Source organism: Pelophylax lessonae (assembly GCF_965119305.1).
Source record: "Pelophylax lessonae genome assembly, chromosome: 10".
NCBI classification, from domain to species: domain Eukaryota; kingdom Metazoa; phylum Chordata; class Amphibia; order Anura; family Ranidae; genus Pelophylax; species Pelophylax lessonae.
In genome coordinates, this window is record NC_138777.1 from 102,715,783 (window position 1) to 102,740,361 (window position 24,579).

At 36.1% G+C, this 24,579-nt stretch overlaps 1 protein-coding gene across 2 annotated transcripts in view; it reads left to right on the plus strand.

Annotated features, from left to right (window-relative positions):
* Positions 1 to 18,559, plus strand: part of TOX3 (TOX high mobility group box family member 3) — a 184,850-nt gene extending 166,291 nt beyond the window's left edge. Inside the window, exons 4-7 of one of the 2 annotated variants that reach the window (XM_082270811.1) lie at positions 3,631 to 3,900; positions 7,034 to 7,261; positions 11,735 to 11,815; positions 16,884 to 18,559. In XM_082270811.1, coding sequence (XP_082126937.1) covers positions 3,631 to 3,900; positions 7,034 to 7,261; positions 11,735 to 11,815; positions 16,884 to 17,624 — 1,320 coding nt within the window. In that variant the 3' untranslated portion in view covers positions 17,625 to 18,559. The remainder of the gene's footprint in view (positions 1 to 3,630; positions 3,901 to 7,033; positions 7,262 to 11,734; positions 11,816 to 16,883) is intronic. The other variant, XM_082270810.1, reaches the window with a different exon arrangement.
* The last annotated feature ends 6,020 nt before the right edge of the window (positions 18,560 to 24,579 follow it).

Below are 24,579 nucleotides of genomic sequence, written 5' to 3' on the forward strand. Positions count from 1 at the left end.
TATGTGATCTAGCCCTGACTTACTTGTAGTACATATTTAAATTGATCCTTTTCCGGCCAACCCATACTCAACAAGCAAAATAAAAAATATTTGCTTAAACCTTCAGATGGTGTCGTATGTGAAATTGCAAATCAAAAAACTTCAGTGTCTCAATATAAAATGATTTTTAATTTTCTTCGACCTGATATGACATTTTTTAAAGCTGATTTAGTTTGGACACAGCTGAGTAGCTCACCTATGCCGTGAACCTCTTATTTTTTTCCACCTGCTTCCTTTACTTTGGCTGCATTTTAGTTTGGTGTTGGCTCACTGCCTTCAATGAAGAATCCCTTTAGACCAAGCTGAGCAACAGCAGTGTATGCAGCAAGGGTTGACTGCTGGAGGAATTTCGTGTAGCTAGAACATTTTGTCACATAAGGGATTTCCTTTACAAAGGGGTTGTGTCACTCATTTAGCTTCCTGTTCCTTAATTGGCACAGTCAGTAAGAGGTCAACAATAATCCTAGAATACCAAGATTTCTCTGATGCTTTATCAATTTGGAGCAACCCTTTTTGAAGTCAGTTACTTGCCATCCCAGACCCATCATTCAGGAAAAATGTGGAATTACATTCTATTATATATATTTTAGAGGGAAAACCTGCCTTTCTTCTGTCAACTACAAGGGAAATTTGACTTGCCAGAAACCCCCTTTTTACAATTTTTTTTCAATTTTGACATGGTTTGATTACCCAGTTTCGTCAGAGACCCCATTATCCAATCCAATTACCAGAAACCTAAAATCCCAGGCACATGGAGGTCTTTTATTGAACTGTCCCCTTGCTTAATCCATACTAAAAAGGTCACTACTAAGTTAGGCTGGCCATATACTTTTCAAATGTCAGCTAGTTCAGCAGGAACTGGCAGAAATTCAAACTATGTATGGACAGGCTGAATGTGCCCAAGTTGATTGATCAATCAAATTTGGTACAACCAGCCTGCCAGATTTTACATACAATTATTGCTATCAGCTCTTATAGATGACTTACCCTGCTGGAACAATGACTCCGCAGGGGATATTCCCCTGTTAAGCCATGGTTGCAGGAAATAAATTTGCTCCATCTTTGGCTGGACTTAAATGACAATTACTAATTCCTTCTATAACTAATGAAGACTGGGAGGGCATGTGTATGTCCCATACCCTAGTTTCCCTATCTATATCTATAAATTACAAACTTTGTTGTTTGTTTACATTATTTAATAATGCTTCATGAACTGGTTCCTTTCCCTTGTATATCCCAAAAGAAAAACCTTCCTAGAAAACAATTGATCAGTTAGGAATACATTTTATTTATTATTTCGAAAAGATTGCAAAAATTGCTAAGTTAAAAAGTTGGCTCAAGAAAGATTTGAAAACAATTAAAAACAATTGATTCACTATTTTATGCTGCATACTTATTTTAAGGAATATAACTGAACATTCTTAATTTCTCAAATTAACCATTCTAAATTATATTTCATATTATGAAAGCATTGTGGATAATACTTTTATCCTTCCCTTCCCCATCCAATACCCTTTTGAGTTACATTTTAAACTGATAAACAAAAAGGATCCCTTTCAATGTATGTAAAAACTCCCTGAATATTGCTAGCAATTAAAGACTTTAATTGAAAAAGCCTAATAAAAACAAAGTTAACAAAGTGTCTTCCTGTTGATAGACACACCATGCCAATGGTCCCATTCACCTAATGAGTGGAAATGAAACCAGCATTCTTTACTGGTGGTCAGAGCTGGTTCCCCAGAGTCATGGGCCTACTAATGATTGTTACCTCTGCTTCCCCTGTTGCTTTGCTACCTGCTACCTCCTGTCTTACTTAAATTGTTCAGTTGACCTGCTTTTTATTTATCATTACAGTTTTCTAGACCAGTTAGTTCACTAACTGAACACATGCTTATCTCTGTTGTTGAGTTTACATAGAAATTGCTTTCCCAGCTGCTAAAAAGATAGCACATAATATTTCACATGTCTGTGCTATCTTGTGTGGAAACTGTTTGTATTATGTCTATATAGTTATTTTTTAACTGCTTGTAAAATATGTTGGTGTAAGTGACAAATGCATACTGATTATAAGATGTAGTTCGAGTTCTGTTTTTATAACATGGCTCCCTATGTGTAGCATTGAAATGAGATTCAAAAAGGTTTTGTGTAAATTAAACATGTTATGTTGCACTTTAAATAGAAGAACCTTTTAATGCAGGTATTTTATCTAGAATCATGTATATTTAGCATTATTAACACTTTTCTTTTTCTTTTTAAGATATGCTGACTTTTTGTTTAGTTATACTGGCTTGCTGATTAGGAAAATTAATTCACTTACATTGAATATTTTCTACTGCAAACAAATAATTATTTTAGCTTTGCTGCCTTTACCACTTGCCCTCTATAAGATTTACCCCCCTAATGACCAGGCTATTTTTGCGGTATGGGACTGCGTTACTTTAACTGACAATTGCTCAGTCATGCAACGCAGTACCCAAATAAAAATGAATGTTTTTCCCCACAAATAGAGCTTTCATTTGGTGGTATTAAATCACTGCTGATTTTTTTATTTTTTATGCTATAAACAAAAAAATTTTTTGAAAAAAAAAAAAACATTTTTTATTTTCTGCTACAAAACACATCCAATAAAAAAAATTTTTACAAAATCAAATTTTTTCATAAATGTAGGCCAATATGTATTCTGCTATATATTTTTGCTAAACAAAATCCCAATAAGCTTATATTGATTAGTTTGCACAATAGTAATTGGCAGCAATCAGTGACTTTGTGTGGAAAACTAATAGTGATCAGTGCTAAAAATATGCACGGTCACTGTACTAATGACACTGGCTGGGAAGGGTTTAAACATCCATGGTGGTCAAAGGGTTAACTGTGTGCCTAGCCAGTTATTTGTGTAAGCTGTGTACTGCTTTTACTAAGGGAAGTGATAGATTTTTATCCCTGGTTTGTAGGGACACTAAATTCATCACTTTGTTTACATAGGTAGAGCTCCATTCTGTGTCTCTGCCCAATAATCGAAGGGTGCCGGCAGGCATCCATTACCAGTTACCCCCAGATCGGCTTCTGCTGTGAGTAATGGCGGGCCCCCTAGGCTGAACTTCAGAATCACTCGTATATATGGGATTCTGCACAAAACGACCACCCTGTAGCAGTAAATCTATGGGGAAGTCAGGAAGTAAGTGACAGCGCTGAAGGCAGAAAATGGGCCTGGGCAGGAAGGGGCTAAAAGTGCCCTTTATTGAAGTGGTAATTAAGGTACAATAATCCCTTATTCAACTCCTAGTATTTATTATGGTATTGACATCATGACATTCCTGCTCTGAGATCCTGCCTGTGCTCTATACATGACCTGTTAAGGGTCAGAAGGATTCCATCCATTGTAAAAGCAGATTGATGCATCCAATAGAGAGAAAATCTACAGTAAATATTGTCTTGCTGCAAACTCAGAGAATAGAATAATTTAACGGTGTTCAATTTAAATGTTTAGAAATATATTGTCAGTTCAGCTCATAATCTTTTATTATGTAATTCATGGATTTCCTGTGAATAATTTACATTTTGATCATATAATACTTTATCTCTCCTTCTTAGGATCAGAGACAAGCTCAGATGTCCCAGTATCGGCAGGATCATTCATTAATTATGAGATCTCTCGTACATATGTCCGATGTTGCAAGGGCAGGAATAATGTCTCCAAGTCAACTGACCACCATCAACCAGTCCCAGCTCAGTGCCCAATTAGGACTAAATATTGGTGGAACTGCCATTCCTCATACTTCACCCTCTCCACCAGCCAGCAAGTCTGCAACTCCATCTCCTTCCAGCTCTATCAATGAAGAGGATGCAGATGATACAGCCAGGGTATGTATCAGAAAACATGTTTTATTAAAAATGGTATTGGAAACTATGTACTGTTTATTATTTTAAAGCCAAACTCCTGCCAGTATGTATTTTTTTAGACCAAACACGAAAAAGCAAAAGCCTCTGTAAGTTTTTGCGTCCAGAGATTTCACCTCACTTTTGTCATGATAGGACATTATGGGAAATTTCTCCAATGAGGCCACAGACAAAAACAAAAACACATTTTTAGGAAAGTGGGAAAGATCAGAGTTTCTGATCATGCTTTTATTGCAGTCTACTCCTTCCTGTCTTGGTGACATGTGATCTGCCATTTGTCTGGTGTCACAGGGACTCCAAGTGAGGAAATACCTCTTCATGGAGTCACCGACAGGGATTATCTACCCACACAGTCACAGACAGAAATAAAAACCTGACTGAAATTTTAACTCTTACTCACTCTAAGGAAAACTGAAAAAAAATAAAAACCCTAAAAAACAAATATATATATATATATAGTGTGTCTGTGCAACTTTGGTCCCTGCTATATACCTATAAAAATAATTTTCATTTGTTTATAGCACAGAGGGTAATTGAAAACTATGTAGGCTGCCATTACTGATCTCATTCTGAAAATACTTGATTACTGGCTCTTGTACTTTTGGGTCATTATTCTGAAAGAAACATGAACAAAAAAAAATGAGTTTCTTGAAAGTTGGAATTATTTATCATACAACACATCCTACGTCACATACCCAGAAATCACATAAATCAAACTAGCTAATATTTCAGAATAAGAAATAAGGAAACTAGAGCAATATTTATAAATTTGTATTCTGCACAATTTTTTAGGTGTCCAAATATAGCAATCAACAAAACATGAACATTCTTCTTGAAGCTCAATGGATACTGTAAAAACGTGCATAATATTAATAATGGTTATGGATACTAAACAATAGTTATTCTAAAACTGATTGTTTACTCATGGTTTAAAGATTTATATTTTCCAGAGGGAGATTGATTTAAATATAAATACCACTACATGCCCTTAGGCCGTAACCCTATGTTATATTATAATACACAAACAGAGGAGAAGAGCTCACAGGTGTTGGGGCAATAATAACCTTTATTTTGTAAAAAAAAAACTAGATAGAGATGCACTCACAAGCAAAGATGAATCGGAGCTCATCAATCGCATCTCTCCACCATGGTGTTGTGCACCAATATCCTCCCACCACCCCTGATCAGTGCTCCAGCTGACAATGTGGAAATGGCAGCAGTCCTGGACCGAATGCAGTCACCTCTATATTTAAACACATACACGTTGACAGTTCACATACACAGGAAGCCTCCCTGGCTGCCAGACAAGCCAGCATCGTGCTTGGGTGTATAATCATGCTTATGCATACCTGGATGTAGTAACGCTAGTAAGAAAGCAACTGTTTAAAAATATATGTACCTACACATATGGCTCATATAAAATAAATAATCCATTATTCTAAAAACTATTACTGGATTGGAAAAATTCAGAAAAATTAACTATATAGTAACTGGAAACAAATATGAATATTAAAACAACATGTGGCATAAAACTCAACATTTTTGGTAGCTACTTTATTCAATTATCTAATTATCTTATACTGCAAATTCGGAATCTTCTTCAAAACTTTTTTGATTAACCACTTGACCTCTGGAGGATTTACCCCCCCCCCCTTCATGACAAGACCTTTTTTGCTTTTTGGCACTGTTATTTTTACTGACAATTGCACGGCCGTGCAACACTGTACACAATTATAATTTTTTTTCACACACAGCTTTCTTTTAGTGGCATTTTGTTTAGTGCCCCCACAGCAAACAGCTTGCTATGGGGGGCACCTGAGCCATGTCACAGCTCCCTGTGTCCATTCAGACACTAGGCCCCGGTCCAGCCCCTCTCTCCCCTGATTGGCTGCCGCTGTGGTCAAAGTCAGCTAGCTAATCTTGGATGGCTGAGATACTCGTGGACATCGCTGGACATAGAGGGACCTTAAGGTAAGTGTGAGGGGGGCTGCTGCACACAGAAGGCTTTTTATCCTAATGCATAGAATGCATTAAGATAAAAAAAAAACCTTCTGCCTTTACAACTCCTTTAATGGATGTCCCATTATACCTCTAGACAAAAACAAAAATAAAAAAGAAATGGTAAGAATGATAAAGACAAGATTGACACAAATCTACTATAATAAGGGAACCAGGTAAGTTTATCTATATTGGGGAGGTGATTAATAAGCCCTGATTCACCTTTGCTGGTGAGTGCATTTTGATCTAGTTTTTATTACAAAATAAAGGCAACTGCACCAGAGCCTTGCTCTCTTATCTTCTGTTTGGGTGTTTGCAGTTTCTAGTGCCCTCTGGTTGTTAGAGCAGCAAGGCAGTGGTTTAGTAAAGAGTACTGTCACAGCCCATGTTATCACAGGGGATGTTGTGCATCCCTTCTGTTGGCAATAAAGTTGATCTTAAAAAAATAGAGACTTTGTAAAAATTAAACGCAATTAAAATATTAAAAAAATGTAAAGCATGCCCCTGTCTCCCTGTGCTCACATGCAAATATGAACGCATACATAGGTCCCGCATGCATACTGTATGTAAAGGATGATTGTACCACAAACGTGGGGTATCATTGTGAACATCAGAGCGAGAGCAATAATTCTATCAGCAGATGTCCTATTTACCTCTAAACTCCTAACATTGAAGGCTTTTAAAGTGTCACCTATGGATAAATTAATGTCATCATTCCATGGGCATGTTGGGTATCTATTTACTCAGTGTAACCTCATCTTTTGTATTTTACAAAAAAAATGGCTATTATATTGTGTTTGTGTGCACATTAGTTAATTTAGGTTTATTTTTTCCAGAAAGTTTGTGTTTTAAAAATGGCTGCGCAAATAGGGCTTTACTTTCAAACATAGTATAAATAACTGATCCTGAAGGATTACATTCTGTTTTAATCCCCCTTTTAAAATTCTAATTGTTATAGACTGATAATTCCAAATTGTAAGAAATAATTGATGGAACATAATGGGTTTTGAGAAAAGGATGCACAAAAAATGTAACATGCTATTTGAAAGTGCAAATATGAATGTTTTTTTTTTTTTTTCTGACTTCTATTAACATTTAGACTATTGGAGAAAAAAGATCTGCCCCAGATTCTGGAAAGAAACCCAAGACTCCAAAGAAGAAGAAAAAGAAAGATCCCAATGAACCCCAGAAGCCAGTGTCTGCATATGCTCTCTTTTTTAGGGACACCCAAGCAGCAATCAAAGGTCAAAATCCAAATGCTACTTTTGGTGAAGTGTCAAAAATTGTGGCTTCTATGTGGGATGGCCTAGGAGAAGAGCAAAAACAGGTATCCTGAAATATAGATGGTAATGTTATAAATAATTTTATGAAAAATTTAGCTTTTGTGGTCAATATTAGTAGAACTCTAAGACTTGAGACCAATTGGGGTTGATTTACTAAAGGCAAATAGACTTCACATTTTACAAGTGCAGTTTTTTCAGAGCTCAGTAAATGAGGGGATGCTTCACTTTGCAAAGAAAATACCCAAATCACAAACGAGTTTAAAAAAAAAAAAGCGTTTCTGCTTGCACATGATTGGATAATGGAAGCAGCAGAGTTTCCCCTCATTTATTAAGCTCTTGAGCAACCACACTTGCAAAGTGCACAGTCTGTTTGCCTTTAGTAAATCAACCCCTTTGTCTCTTATATAATTGTCTTATAATCTCCATACATTCCTATGGACATGGATATCATCCGATGTCTCCACAAAACAACAAGCCCATTAGATTAGATCCTATCATGCCTATGCAGGGGAAAAATACTGTTCATTATACAGACAATTAAAATGTTATAGTAGAAAAGCAAAAATGACATAATATATATGATGTAGACATATATTATGTAATCAGTCAATAGCATTAACAGGTGTTTTTGTTTTCGTTTTCTTTCATGGAACCCCCCCCCCCCCTCCAGTAAATGTCTTTATTGTGATTTTATTGGGATATCCATTGATTTTCCATTCCCTTTAATTAGGGTGACAGTTTCTCTGCATTGTTACATTGTTACACTGTGAACAGGATAGTCTTGGATGGGTAGAAAAGTAGAGTAGATTTGCATTAACTTCAGCTAACATGTTTTAGCATTTTTTTTTCTTTTGTGAAAAATTTTAAATATTGTAAATAAAAGCGGTCTCTCCCGGGTCTTCCCCTGCTCATTGGCTCACAGAGCAGCAAAAGCCATTAGCACTTGTTGCTGTCAGTCAGTAAATGAGGAGTGAGCAGGGGGTGGGGCCCAGCCACACTGTGTGTGTGTGTGTGAATTGACAATATTCATTCACATGACCGTGGCTCAGGAGTGAGCCTGCTTGAGTGCCCCCATAGCAAGAAGCTTGCTTTTGGGGGCACTCGGCAAGGAACCCAAAAAGAAGAGGAACGGGGCAGCTCTCCCCAAAACCAGTTCACAGAGCAGCTAAGTAGAATATGATTTTTTTTTTTTTTTTAATTACAACCTTTGAATCACTTTATTAGTCTATTCACTTTTATCATTAAAGGTATTCAGTTACCTGAATATAATATTTTCAGTATAGTGGGCCTTTAAAGACGCTGTGATCTAGTATCATATATATATATATATATATATATATATATATGTGTGTGTGTGTGTGTGTGTATGTATGTGTATATATATATATATATATATATATATATATATATATATATATATATATATATATATATACACACTCTTTATAAATGTCATTTTTTGAGCAGATAACCTTTGGACAGGCTTTGATTTATAACCATAAGCTCATATACAGACAGAAAGCAGAGATTTCTAAAAACTTTCTTGCAAATTTGATAAACTCTTAATGGTCACATCCAATTATTATCATTAGCAGATGAACAATTTGCTGACACATCTCATGCATGAGATGTATAATAAGAAAACTATATTTTGCATTTGTAAATTAACTTAATCTGAAGTAATGATAATTCAGTTTTTCAAGCTAAATAATGAGCAAATGAAAAACTCTCTATTAAAGTACAATAATTGCATGGCACTTTTTTACTCTTTTTTTTATACAATGTTTGAGGTTTCTAATATGTAGTTTGAAAAAGATAATACTTAACTAGTTGCATTTAAGGTATTCACATTTAGCCATTCTTTATCATTAGAATTGTGACCTATAATACCTTGTAATTGCAAGGCTATGATGTTTTTTTTTAATTATTATTTGGAGTCTGTTAATGTTACATGAAGGCATTGTGTACACGTTTTTAAGACATCTGCTCTCTACCAGACTTCCCCTGTTATGATTTAATGATGGTGATTAATCAAGCCTATTTGTAGCTGTGTGCAACAACTGGGCCTTTGTTGAATGGCACAAAAAATAGTTAGTAAGGGCCAGACTTCTACAGGCAGGAAGTCAGTGAAAATATAATCACAGTCATTCACAGAACTGGGTGAATTTTCAAAGGGTTCAGTTTTGTACTGAGCTGGCTTTTTTTTTTTTTTTTTTAATGAGCTATTTTGTTATAGTATTAACCATAGATATTTCACAAACTGTGTATATGTATAGCAATTTCACAATATTCTTTCAATATTTAAAGTACAACATATTGATCCATAATAATAAATTACGGACAGAATATAATTCTAATGTGATCTGTAATATGATCTGGATACAGCAGGCTTTTTAAGAAGTGTTTTATGCACATTATTGATGCCTTTTTTGCAACCTTTGAATGCAGTATGCAGATTTAAGTATGGATTTAAAAAAAAAAAAACACTTCTGAGAGCCAAAAGAAAGAAAAAAAAAAAAACTTCCACTTGTCTTAACAGCCAGGCCCTGGAGAAGGCAGTAGGGAGATATTGTAATACAATATTAACCCTTTGTTGCTGGTGACAGGTACCTAGTTATTTATTTGAAGTTTATAGAATCTAAACATATTTCATATAGGACTAAAAGGCTCTCCTCCCTGTCATGCCTCATAGCTGCCAAATGCTGCTGTGCCAGATTTTATGGCAATAGGTTTGTTGCTTCAAATTTTACAAATTCGCATTTTATTTTTATTTGGTTGAATATTACACATTTAAAGCTGAGGTCAGGCATATATTTACCACTTCTGGAAGGATTTGATGACCTTAATGACTAGGGCATTTTTTGCCATTCAGCACTGCATTTAATGGACAATTGCGCTGTACCAAAATAAAATTGATGTCCTTTTTTCCCACAAATAGAGCTTTCTTTTGGTGGTATTTGATCACCTCTGCGATTTTTTTTTTTATTTTTTGCGCTATAAACAAAAATATAGGGACAATTCTGAAAAAAAAAACAATATTTTTCACGTTCTGCTATATAACATTCCCAAAAAAAATATTTTAAATCAGAATTTTTTAACATTTTAGGCCAATTTGTTGTCTGCTACAAATTTTTGGTAAATAAAATTGCAATAAGCGTATTTTGATCGGTTTGCTCAAAAGTTACCGCGCCTACTAACTACGGGAAAGATTTATACAATTTTTTTATTTTTTACTAGTAATGGCGGCGATCTGCGATTTTTAGCAGGGCTGCAACATTGCAGCGGACTGATCGGACCCCTAACTGACATTTTTGACACTTTTGGGGGGACCAGTGACATTACTATAGTAATCAGTGCTAAAAATATGCACGGTTACTGTAATAATGCCATTGGCAGGGAAGGGGTTAACCCAGGGGAGATCAAACTGTTAAATGCGTACCTAGGGGCGTGTTTCTAACTGTATGGGGGTTGGGCTTGTGAAATTATCACAGAAACCTGTGATCATATATAGAAGTATCACAGGAGCTCTGTGATCATTTCAGGGAGAAGAACGGTCAGCTGTGTTTGCAACAGCTGGCCGTTCTTCTCTCTCCGCGGGGAGTGATCGCAGGTGGCAGGCGGCAATCAGCCGCCTGTTCCATGCATCGGAGTCCCTGCTGCAGAGTGGGGGCGGGAGCGTGCCACCTGGTGGCGCACGCTCACCCCCCAGTTGCAGGCACGCAACCGACATATATCTACAGTGGTTCGTGCGGGAGGGCCAGCCTGCCACAGTATTTCTGCAGGGGACAATCCGAAAGCGGTTAAAGACCCATATTTAAGCCAAGTATACATTAATAAGTTATTAAATGTATTTTTAAATGCGATCATTATAAGTGCCTGAATTTGTTTCTTGCAATCCCCTACACAACCCCATTCAGATTGGCAGAGGGTTTGGAAGGTCTAGGGACCAATATAGTTTGCTGCAGTTAGGTGTGTTGACAAAGACAATTCTGCTGAGAGGATACAAATGTGAGCACATTGATGACCATCAGTATTCAACTGCTTTTCTGTCCAATCAGCAGGCTGAGGCATAGAGATGACCCCACTGTATCATTTGATGGACAAAACACATATACTTTTGGCAGCTCCCTGATATGTGTTCCATTTCTGTATGCAAATTATGTATTTACCACTAATAAATACTGGAAAATAAAATATTTTTATCTGTTGGATACAGGACAATTTCCTAAATGTTAGGGGAGTATCAGTGTTGCATACAATGAGGCCAATTTACTAAAGCAGTTGACCATTTTTACTGAAATAATTGTGGGAATATTTTCTTCAATTATCCATTCAATTTTACAGTTCAAGTGCATATTCACAACTTTCTTTCAGTGAACAATGTCCTCGCAATGAAGAGTAAATCAGTCTCTGTCAGTTTTTACAATGCAGAAACACAAATATTTTGCACTTTGATCTTGGTTTTCCCCTAAGTTCCATTAATACAAACCTGACATTGTATTATTCTTTTTTTTAAGGTATATAAGAGGAAAACTGAAGCTGCTAAAAAAGAATATTTAAAAGCCCTTGCAGCCTATAGAGCAAGCCTTGTGTCTAAGGTAGGTAAAACAAACATACCTACAGTAAATGTATATTAACCTAATGGTACATGTATACAGTATGAGTGGTATGTATTTACAGTAAGGATTACTTTGGCAAAAATGTTTAATGTTACAGCAAAATTTTATAACCGCCTGTGACCTTTTACAAAATCACTTAAGAGACCCTCGCTCTTAAATAGGTTGAGCACCATCATTTTGATAATTGCATACATATAAGAGCTTAAAGGATAAGTTCACCTTTTAACAGAAAATAATTGCACATTTTGTTTGCAGGTAAATAAATGTGCATTTAATATATATATATATATATATATTTTTTTTATTTCTGGAGCCTCTAAAGCATTGCACCAGTGATCAGCAGATCGGTGTCATGCAGGTCTCCTGCAGGGCTGTCAGTGTATCTGTGTGCCCATACATCCCATACGGGCAAACAGATACAATCTGACAGGACCACAATGCTCTACAGTGCCGTGGCAGTCCATTGAAAACGACAATCCTTGCCGTTTTCAACTCACAGAACACTGTGAATAAATGACACTGCCAGAGCCCCGCTCGGCCACTTTTTTTCAAGACCACCAGCAGGGAGGGGGGATCGTGTCCCTGCTAGATGTCAGATTGGGGAATGGATGTAACATGTTATACCTTGAATATGGATGTAACATGTTACACCTTGAATATGGATGTAACAGGTTACACCTTGAATATGGATGTAACAGGTTACACCTTGAATATGGATGTAACAGGTTACACCTTGAATATGGATGTAACAGGTTACACCTTGAATATGGATGTAACAGGTTACACCTTGAATATGGATGTAACAGGTTACACCTTGAATATGGATGTAACAGGTTACACCTTGAATATGGATGTAACATGTTACACCTTGAATATGGATGTAACATGTTACACCTTGAATATGGATGTAACATGTTACACCTTGAATATATGGATATAACATGTTACAAAAGGTGAACTTATCCTTTAAATATTTGTACATTATATAATTTTTTGTGATTCACTGACAGCAGTTATTGTTAATGTTCCAGTTTACTCAATGCTGAAGTTAAACTAAAATGAACCGTTCCACCAACCAGATTACTCTTCACTGAAGTCTGGTTAATGTAAGGTGCAATCTAATTGGTTGCTGTTAGTTGCTGCACTGCGCACTTAATCTGTTTCCATGCTAAATTTGTCTGATTTATTGTAGCTTCTGTCTAAAACTACATCTAATAAATAATATTTTACAGTGTATTGTATAAAATGTATTCTTTGGATCACTGGCTTTTTTGTATCACAACATCAGTGGCACAGACTTGACCTGCATGTTAAATTATGGCCATTAAATCAGTAATAAAGCCAAAAGCAAACCTTTATTATATTGCAGCTTACCAATTCTTCGATGTGGTGGCTGCATTCATTTACTTTTTCTAGGTTTTCTTTCCCTCATTTTCTCCTTGTGATCTGGCCAGTAAGACTGTTGTCTTCCAAAAAAACGCGCGGTCTTGAAAATGTAGCAGTTAGAGGGATGAGACAAACCATTTAACACTGACCTAATCCTACAAACCTCCCACTCCCCAATAAATAGTGAGAAAAGCCCAAAGTTAAATATGATATATAGCGTGAAAGCTGCTGTAAAAACAACTCCTCAACAGATGAAAGATAAAAGGCTATCTTATTTTTTACAGCTCTAAATCACTTAAATGTTTCTTTATACACCTTTTTTTCTCTTTTTTTTTTTTTTTGTTAAAGTGATTTAGTGCCAAAAGAATAAGGGATGGCATTATATATGAAACCACAAAAAGACAGAGGCGCACAGACCTAGTGCATTATCCTAAAACCATTGCTTTATTAAAGTAAGTATTATACTCACAAGATGAGAAATGTAACAAGCGCGTCACATGCAGTGCAGCGTCATTAAGTCCACATTGCATCGTATCATGTGGTAGGAGAAGGTGAAGATCCAATAGGCTAACGTGTTTCGAGGAATAGCCTCTTCCTCAGAGCCTTTTAGGATAAAGCACTAGGTCTGTGTGCCCTCTGTCTTTTTGTGGGTTCATTTGTTCCAGACTTCCCCAGTATTAAGAGGGCAGCAAGACTAAGTTCATCTATACAAGCTAGAGCTGCACGATTCAACTGCGGGTATAGGATTTTGCATATGGGATTGTATAGTTGGGTTTTCATTACTGTTGTTTTTTGTTTTATTTTATTTTTTTTTTGTTTTTTTATTGGTTGAGCCATATGGACTATATGGTCTATTTTCAACCTGACTATGTAACTATGATTCTGGATAAAATGAGAATCACAATTTTTTAGCTTGGAATAAAGATCACGGTTCTCAGCGTAACATCATCTTTTACATTACACAAAAAATTGGGCTAACTTTACTGTTTAGTTTTTTAAAATTCATTAAAGTGTATTTTTTCCCAAAAAAACTGCATTTTAAAGACTTCTGCGCAAATACAGTGTGACATAAAAGATTGCAACAATCACCATTTTATTCTCTAGGGTCTCGAAGTAATTTTCTAGCAAAAAATACTGATTTTTAACCTGTAAGTCACCTTTTTTTAACCAGGGTGCCCAGGCACCCTGGTGTGCTTTAAGAGTTCCTCAGAGGTGCCTTGGCAAAATGCCTAAGAATTGATTAAAAATTACATATATATATAAGCCAGCTGGTGAATGAAGATCAAAAAAATGAAAAGGTTTCCAGTCACAACTTACCAACCAGCCAGTGACCAACCTAATTGACCTGTCTTAACAGTATGCTTTAAAAACAGGGGTTTGGTTGCACACATTTGCAAATACATGCGTAAGCTGCAGGCCCCCGACAAGGCACCCTGTGATCTGCAGTCCCTAACTCTGCAATTTAAAGAGTCTCTACAATGAGAGCACATGTATTTAATGGGATAGATGGAGGACAGGTGACTAGAGGGAGCCCACCCCTCCTTAAAGGCACAGGGTCACACTGAACACCCAGCACATCGCACAATGGCGGCATTGCCTGGCTCAATATAGATATAATACAAAAAGTGGTCACCGCCTCCACCTATAACTGTTCTTGGAGGTTTTTGTACAGCTGGTGAATGAAGCCTGCCTCCAAGTTACACAAGCCAAAGGTTTTCTTGGGCACCATTACAACTTTCCAGACACTGGCATCCTAACAACCAATTATGGCATCACTTCAATAAGAAGGACGTCACTTTTCTCCACAGAATTCTTGTTTGATCCTTCTCTGCCTCTCCCTTAGCACTGGGTCACATTAGCTTACTGATGGAGAGAAATTGAGGGAGAAGAGAAACATTGGAATACTAGTCAGTACTAGTGTGCAAAAGTGTATTTGATTTGGAAGAAAAGAAAATCACATCTAACGTTGGGTATCCTACTTGTGTGGATTTTGCTGCATTATGTAAAGCTATTAGAATAGTTTTTTACATTTTAGAACGGGGTTTGAGACTGTCCATAATTTTAAAGGTTGCCTTGGGATTGTCCATAATTTTAAAAGGTGCCTCAAGATTGTCTATAATTTTAAAGGGTGCCTTGGCTAACAAAAGGTTGAAAAACACTGGTGTCAGAAAAGGTTTATTCTTTAAGACGTTAAACAGACCTCACTTACAGATGGAAGTTCATTCATTTGATCTATAAGCAGGAAAAATACATTGTAAAACATTTTGTTTTATAGTTATCTAGCAGCCTTAACAATGTTGATAAACATTTGCCATGGGCTCTTTTTTTTGACAGTTGTGAGTGAGTAGAGAACAGCTCTGTATGAATCAATGACATGCTGATTTAAGATCGTGAGGAGGGGTGAATCGAGATCGCAATTTTATTAGCCTATGTACTTTGTATGGGCCCACTCCCAAGCGCAGGATGTTTTTGTGTTTGTGTGGATAACATTATATATGTCATCTTAACACTGACATATACTGTAGGTGCTTACAATAGTCCGCTTTTATTTTTGTAAAACCTTTATCCTAAAATAAAAAAAAACTGTTTGCTGTAACTGCTTATAAAGCGTGTGCTGGAGTTTGACTTCAAAAACACATGCAGCCACCATGTTTTATGGTTGGTAAGCTGCAATTTTTTACATTTTTGGATTTGGATTTAATACTGCTTTAAGTGGAAACAACAATAGTTATGGCTCATGCTATTTTTTGTATTTTTTAAAGTTTATCTTTTTATGTTTTTCTTTTTTCATTATTTGTATAAAACATTTTGTATTTTTTTAAAACCGTGTTTGCAGAGCATTCTGGAAATTCCAAAAAGCAAATTTAATCTTGCCTCTGCACTTGTCTTTTTTTTTTAATTAATATTACAAATCTAGATGTTTAACATCTCATTGTTTGGAGAAAGAGTGGCTTATGTCCCTCCTCTGACTCAATCGGCTGCATTTATAATCTGATATCTTGCTATTTAGGTTTTTTTCAGAAAAGAGCCGAATCTACTATTTGAGCCTTAAAAAACCCTTAAATAATATTGTTGCATTCAATACTTTCTGGCTGTTTTTACATTATTTTACATTTACATGACTACAATGAAATAATGAATTGTGTTGTTTGTCCTGAACATAATAAATAAGGAAGATGTATGCAAAATAGTATAAAAAAAAATAAGTAGTTTTTGTGAAGCCCTTATGCTGAATACAGGTTCCATTTTTATTATGCATTTATATCTTCAGTAAAATTGGAAGGTCTGCTTGGATGACTGCCCCACACACCTCTAAAAACAGTACATAAATCATTGTATTCTCAGTTTAAAAAAAAAAAAAAATTTACCGCTGCATCCTGAGATAGCTGTACAAAGTCCCACAAGCATAGGCTTCTGCATGGCACAGATTCACTAGTCCTTCTGGTAAACGCCTTGATGGCTAGTTTACTAGTCCATGTTATATGAAAAATATGTTAGTTATTGTAATTGTAAAGTGTTAACATGTCTGGATGTAATTTGTTTTTAACTATGTACCATTTACTGTACATTTCAGAATCGCACTGTTAAATAATTTTATATACATTCTATAAAAATACAAAGATTTTACTAACTATCTTTTTTTGCCTTATTTGTGTTACAGGCTGCGGCTGAATCTGCAGAAGCTCAAACGATTCGCTCTGTTCAGCAAACACTGGCATCAACCAACCTCTCATCTTCTCTTCTTCTCAACTCATCATTATCACAACATGCATCTGCGGCAGCCCAAAATCTCCAGCAATCGCTCCCAAGGGCAATTGCGCCTAAACCTTTAACCATGAGACTACCATCTAGCCAGATTGTTACTTCAGTTACCATTGCACCAAACATGCCATCAAACATGGGAACTCCTTTAATGAGCTCCATGGGCTCACCTATGGTAGCCACTCCATCTTCTCAAGTAAGCCCCTCCCTGCAGAGCCAGCAGCATCACCTCCAACAGTTGCAGCAGCAACAGATGCAGCAAATGCAGCAACAGCAGCTTCATCAGCACCAAATGCATCAGCAGATTCAACAGCAAATGCAGCAGCAGCATTTTCAGCACCACATGCAGCAGCAGCTACAACAACAGCAGCAGCAGCAGCTACAACAACAAATGCAGCAGCAGTTGCAGCATATACATCTTCAGCAGTTACAGCAGCAACAGCAAATGCAACACATTCAGCATCAGTCCCAAATGTCTCCGCAGCAACAATCACCTGCTCCTTCCCAGCCAGGAGTACCTACCCAAATATCATCACCCATTCCACATATCAGTAGTCCTCCTCCTGCATCCCAACACCACCAGTCATTGATACAGTCCCAGGCACAGACTCAAGTGCTTTCCCAAGTCAGTATTTTTTAACCCTCCCGCGATCTCATCGCAAATATATTCATCTCTTTAAGAGAAGGTTTATAAGCTGTAAATTGTCTAAAAGTGTTACGCAAGAATGCGTAACGGACCAGGTGAAATTCCTAAATGTCTATTAGATAGGCAATAAAGAACAATCGAACCTGTATTATATTTTAGTATCTTCTTAACTAGCTCACCGGAAACTAAAGAAAGCTGCCCTTTTCTGTTTTTCATGTGTATCCTTTTTAATTTATTGAAGCTTTTCCTAAAATATGTGAATTGTACGCTCTGAAAACCCAACAGGAAAATCACTAAAGAGGACTATGAACAGTAGGAGTTGACCATAGCATGCCATAAGATACTTTGAAGGACGTTGGTGCATTGTCAGCATTGGAAAATCAACAAGGGCCAAACACGCAGCTGTAACTACCTGTAGAGTGATAATCATTCTAGAGCATTTGTATTACATATGTAGTTAATGGCATTTTTGTCATTTGATGTAAATTGCAAATTATTGCCAAAGCTCTTATTTTTTTCCCTTTTTTAACTATACTAAATTAAGAAAAAAAACTATCATTAGCAACCAAAATGTGGGTTTCCGATACACTGTAACAGTATATTGATAGGTTTGGTGTCCCACCATGTTCATATAAATTTGAAAACAAATGTGAATATACCGTGCTTAAGTGACACTTTTCTTATTAAAAAAAAATGTATTTTTCAAAGGGAAATGCACTTAATAAATGGATATTCTAAGAGCTAAAGTTAACAAATGCTACAAGTACTGTATGATCAGTAAAATATTTAAAAAGGGTACCCTATGTAAGGTGTATATATTTTCTTTGAGTTGTATGTTTTAAAATAATTTGTTGTAAAATGTTTTCATAAACAAGGCTTTAATGTAACACTGGGTACAGAACCATTAATTGCTACATCGCTTATTGTGTTTTTATGCTGTTTTATACTTTTTTATGAGTTCTGATAGCGGCAGTTAAGTTGTTTGTATTTTGCTTAACTGAAAAAAAAGAATGCTTTTATCTTGCAATAGAATAAACATGATTCTGTAATAGATTGCATGATGATTTATTTATTTTTTTTGCATTTGTTCTTTTAGGATTTTTCTATGTACAAATTTGTTTTTCATTTTAATGCCTTACAGCTGATCAGTCGGTCAAGGTATAGGTATGTGTATGATTTTGTTATATGTGCTCAAGTGAAAAAAACAAATATATGAGAGGAGTTAATATTGAAGTTGTCCAGTCATTATTATGTATATTTTATCATGTTTTTAATTGCTTTGATTGGCTGTCAAGAAAACCTACTGCCTTAAAGAGAGTATTCCTGTATTTAAGACACCCTTTACACAAATTTGTAAGACATACAATTTATACTACCTCTGCCAAATTTTTATTTTATTTTTTCATGAAAAATTGCAAAGCTTTGAGGATTTATCAACTCGAAGGGGAACAAGGCAGCCAATGTATATGTGCATGCCCCATTGCTTTCTATGTAGTGGAGACATCGTGTGGTTAAAGCAAATAGGTTGTTCGCTTTGAAAGGGAATTTTCCATTAGCCTAATGAACGGGTTGAAAATTCACTTTGCGTAGAAAAGCCAGTCACATACAAGGAAATAAAAAAAAAATTGGATTATGGAAGTCGGAAGAGCTTCACCCTAGTCACTAAGCTAAGGGAAATTTCCTTGCAAAGTGAACAGCTTATTGCCATTCGCAAATCAACCTGTGTACATCTCAATAAAGCCTTCAACAGCTCTGTTCACTAGAGTTTTGTCTACGTCAAGGTGTTCACAATGTAGATCCAAAGCTAGCTCAAACTTAACGCTGTCATCCAGACTAAAAGTAATGGGAAATGACAAGTTTTTGGTAATGACTAGAACAAAAGCTGAGGGTAATCTTTCAAATCAGGAAATCTGTTCTGGTGACAACTGTCTGAGCACTATATTCCCCTAACTTTGTTGCATCTTTGGGAAAGGAATAAATGTCTGGGAAATTTCCCCAACAGGATAGAGGCAGCAAAAAATAAACTAACAGAGGTTTTAAACCTTCCATACTCTATCCAAAATAAACAAAAAAGTTAACTATACATATGCTTTTTAAATTGTCAGTTTGTGCCTTCCCTAAACGTTTCTGTCAATGCCACAATACATGACCCAAATGGCATGCTTAGAGCAAATATGAATTGGGCTGATATGAAACAAGTGTGAGCCTGGACAGGATTGAAAAGGACCAAGGTGTCACGACGGGTAAAAAGATAGACCAATGCTGGCCATACACTATACGAAAAATCGGCCGAAATTTGGTAATTTGGACAGTTCGTTAATTTTTTGGCCAGTTAATGGGCACAAATCGGTAATCGGTTGTGAAGTTTTTGAGCCGAAAAACAAGTTTGGAAATTTTCTGCCAAACGAGCGATAAATTAAAAGGTTAATGTGTTTCCCATCCAAACTTTTTACACTAGGTAAATGTGAGAAAAACGAACAAAAAAATGGGTTAATTTATGTCGATTGAATGATTGTTTGGTTTGATGGCACTATCGCTTGCTCTTTTTCAAAACAGGTAACAAAGTTTAAAAACGGCAGATAAGTAATCTTTGCACTTGAAACCACATGGACTTCACACAGTATAATTTTGTGCCACAACAAAAATAGAGAATTGCAATAGCGTCATTTAACTCCTTCACTGTTCTGTAACAGTTTCTCATAAGAAGTATTTTATTATTTTTGATCATTCAGTGATATTATGAAGACTACTTACCATTATACAGAGCTGTGATAGGGACATGGTGCTTTCATAGACTGACAATTGAAGTAAATCAAGTAATCCATAGTTTTTTTACATATAATTTCCATTCCCATGACCAGGCAGATTATTACTTTGTCTTCTCTGATTTGAACTTTACAACTGTACATTCCTTAGTGCCATGGGTTTGTCTGATCATAACTGTGGAAAGTTCATGAAGCAAGTAGATTATTTTCCCTTCTGGAGAAAAATGTACAGTATGTGCCTAGGGTCTACACTGTACCTCAGAATTACTTTTTTTTTTAATCTCTTTGCTGTGTATTATAATGCTGATATGTCATTAGCATCCAGTAATTGTAGATCATGTTTTTTCCCCGTATGACTTACAGTATATCCCGATAATAGTATCCGTGTTACAAGCCATGGGTCTCTTTTATTGAGATTAAAATATTGACCATTATTTGTGTTGCCAATGACAACTAGATCTTCAATACTACTTTTCTTGTCCAAGCTGGAAAACCAGACTAAAGATTAAATTTATTACGGCAGGAAACATTTTTTTTTTTTTAAAACCATCCAAGAGGTTCATGAATTAAATTTTGTATCACATAATTTGGAAGAAAATACAATCTCTTGATTATATTTGGCTTGAGAATCAGTACATTAAAAAGCAGTGTGGCTTCCTGGTTTTGGAAACCTAAATGTGTTGTGCATACATAATAGATATTAAAGGACAAGTTAAAAAATCAAAAGCAAAAAGTACACAACTGTGCCCCTGTGTGCTTACCTCCTATAATAGCTGCATCCTTCCTACATTTTCTACAACCCAAGAGGTAAAATTCTAGTGCTGGGCTGCCCTGCACCTCCACATTAATGTCTCATAGACTATAACAGGACATACTTAATCCTCGTACACACGATCAGATTATCGGACAAATTTTCTTTGTTGCATGCCAGTCTCATATTGAAAATGAAGAGGTTACTAAACATATGAAAATTCTCCTACGACAGAATTCAAATTCAGAGGTGATGGCATGTGTTGAATATTTTTGTATATATTTTTTTGTTTCTGAGCATTGCGTAGTCTTGCTCTTATGATTTTTTTTCAAATGAAAAACTGTACTAATTAAACAAAAATCAGATGTACGATAAAAAATTTGTAGCCTGCACATTCAGTTTTTGTCTTCTGAAAATTTGTAATAGTCTGTCAAAAGCACCATACTAACGATCCGAAAATCGGCAGATCGTTTGATGAAATTTTACTTGCGATTTTCTTATCATGTGGTATGGGTCTTTGTACTGCAGAGCTACTAATGCAGGCACAGACAGCCAAGAGACTACATTTTTAAAAGCTGGGCTGTAGATTGCATGGGAGGTTGCTGTTATGTAGGAAGTTACGTTTAGAATATTGAGGAAGGGTCGGCAGATTTGTATATAGTTGCGAATTTGTCCTTTTTAAAAAAAGCAGTTATAAAAAATGTTTGTAAAAGTGATTTTTTTTATTTTTTTTAATTTTCATATACAAACAGGTTTATACCCACCTGTTCTGTACAATGAAATCGGCTTTCAGTTGTTTTTTTTTTGTCAAAGCTTAATTGAAAAAGCTGAAGTTAGAAGCTGATTGGCTACCATGCACAGCTGTACCAGATTTTGCACTCTCCAGTTTTAGTAAATCAACCTCCTTGTGTCATCTACCTTCCGTCAGCCTGCTTATTAATCAATGAATTAGCATCCTCTAATTTCTAATGAGCAGAGATGAACCAGTAAAACTGAACCCAAGCATTGCAGAGTGATTCCAATTGTGTAGTGTGTGGCAGCAGAATTGAAAATCCTTTGGTGGTTAAAATGGTTAACTTATATGTAATTAAACTGGTATTAAGCTTTTGGCCTTCAGCTCCATATTTAATTTGGCCAACAGCAGAAATGCATTTTTTAATTCTTCCTTTAAACTACCTGGAAGAACAAAAATGCATTTCCAGATCTTAGACATTGAAGGTGCTGTACAAATGATCTTTTATGTGACATGACAGATACCTGGTTCCTTAGGAATACAGCGGAGGGATAATGTCAAATCTGTTTTTTCTTGTTTACATTTCAGAACAAAATAGGTTCATTTATTGGCCTCTCGGTTTCTCTCTCTTCTCTTGCTGTTGTACTGTGAGGTTTACGGACACAATTCCCCAGTTGTCTTGCAAGATTAATTACAGCATCTGTCCTGTCACAAGCTATAATGAAGAGGTCTTGATAAAAATTGCAAATTACCTCTGGCAACAATCAAACTGCTTATGATAAAATGAATTTTAAAAACAGCAAACGAATGGGCCTGATCAGAATTCTAATTCCCAAACAATGATATTGTTAGAGATTGGTCCAAGAAGCAAACACAGTCAACAATACCATCTGAATGCTGAATGTGCTGAGAGCCGTTGCTGACCAAAATGTATGTTATACAGTGCAGTATTAATAATAAATTTACCATTTAATATTTTATGAACATCATCTTGTTATCTATGAGCTTTGACTGTCATGGAATAGAAATACTAGGTATGAAAAAATGTAGTTTAAGGACTTCTATTCCTTATTACTTTAAATCTCATTATTATTGCTCAGTATATTGTTGGTACCAGTATTTCTCCTCACCCACTATTTCATGTTTCACTGGCAGCTTTTGGCACATCACTATTAGTCTGTGGTCACACATTCATTCACATATGAAAATTATTTTTTTTTAAGCATTTGGGGAACATAAATAACTCAGTAACTAGAATAAAAACTTAAAACCACATGAACATTAATTTTACTTGCCAGTTCTGCAAACTGGTAACACTAAAATTTTCCTTCTAACTGATCAACACCCGAAAACCAAAGAATTATCAGCATTTGGGTGTGTTGGATTCCTGTGACTCCCTGTCAGATACTGTGGTTCCACCCAGTAGCCACTTTGCCACTATTGTGTTCCTTAAAGTATAAGTTCGCTTTTTGGAAAAAAATAATAAATGCACATTTTACGGGTAAAAAATTGTGCATTTATTTATTTGGAGCATGTGAAGCATTGCACCAACGTACGGGTAAGCAGATACAATCTGACAGGAAGCATGAATGAACTACCATGGTACTCCACAAGGCCGTGGTAGTTCATTGAAAACTACAAGCTGACAGCCGCAAAGGCTGCGAGTCCTTTGACAGGGATCTATGTATAGAAAACTACAATCAGTAATGTGGGCGGAGCCCCACTCAGCCACATTTTTTTAATATTGCGACAGCTAGCAGCGAGGGAGAAAAACCCCGCTAGCTGTCACAGTGGGGACCCGGGAGGTGTGGGAGCTGGTCTGTTTGTAACATGTTACAGGTTACACCCTGAATATGGGTATAATATGTAACCTGTTATGGAAGGTGAACTTATCCTTTAAAGTATAACTAAAGGTAAAAATTTTCTTTCTTTTTTTTATAAGTTTTGGATAGAGTGAAGAGGAATTAGAACTGTTCGTTTTTTTGCTTTCTGTGTCCCCATTAGGGAGGTTCATTCTTTTTATTTGTCATGTTTACCATTACCATTAAAGGTAAAAGAAAATCCAAAATTTTGGGTTGTCCCTAGAAAAGTAATAGATGGGAAATCCTTAAATGGGGACATTCTGGAGATCTGAGGATCCCCAAGAAATTTCCTTAATTTGCAGGATTTCCTCTCACTTCCTTTTGTGGCTATGGGACAGGAAGTAAAGGTAAATCCCCCCAGTGGGACAAAGAAGGCAAAAAATAACCCTAAAGATGTTAGAACCCTCCCTTACTCTATTCAAAAGAAAAAAAGGTTTTGGATATAGTTCTTCTTTCATTTCTAAAAGGACACACCAGTGACACAGTGCATGGCAGGGGGGAACCATGGTCTGTAGTGAGGATATGGCATATAACTCTAAAAGAGAATGAAGATTAAAGCGTAAGTAAACCCACAGTTTAAAAAAAAATAAAAGTTACATTGCCGGCACGTGCCACACCTGTCACATTGGTTGTGCTCTCAACCATACTGTCAAAACATCCAATGGCTGATGTTATAACTGATCGCATGTAACATCATGGCAGTTCCAGATTAAACAGAGGCCAAGTTGGCAACTTCCTTGACTGAAAAGAATAGGAGGGTTTACTTGCACTTTAAAATCATTGACAGTGGGACCTGTATGCCCTAGGCAAAATAGATGCTTTGGCCCCCTCCCATCAC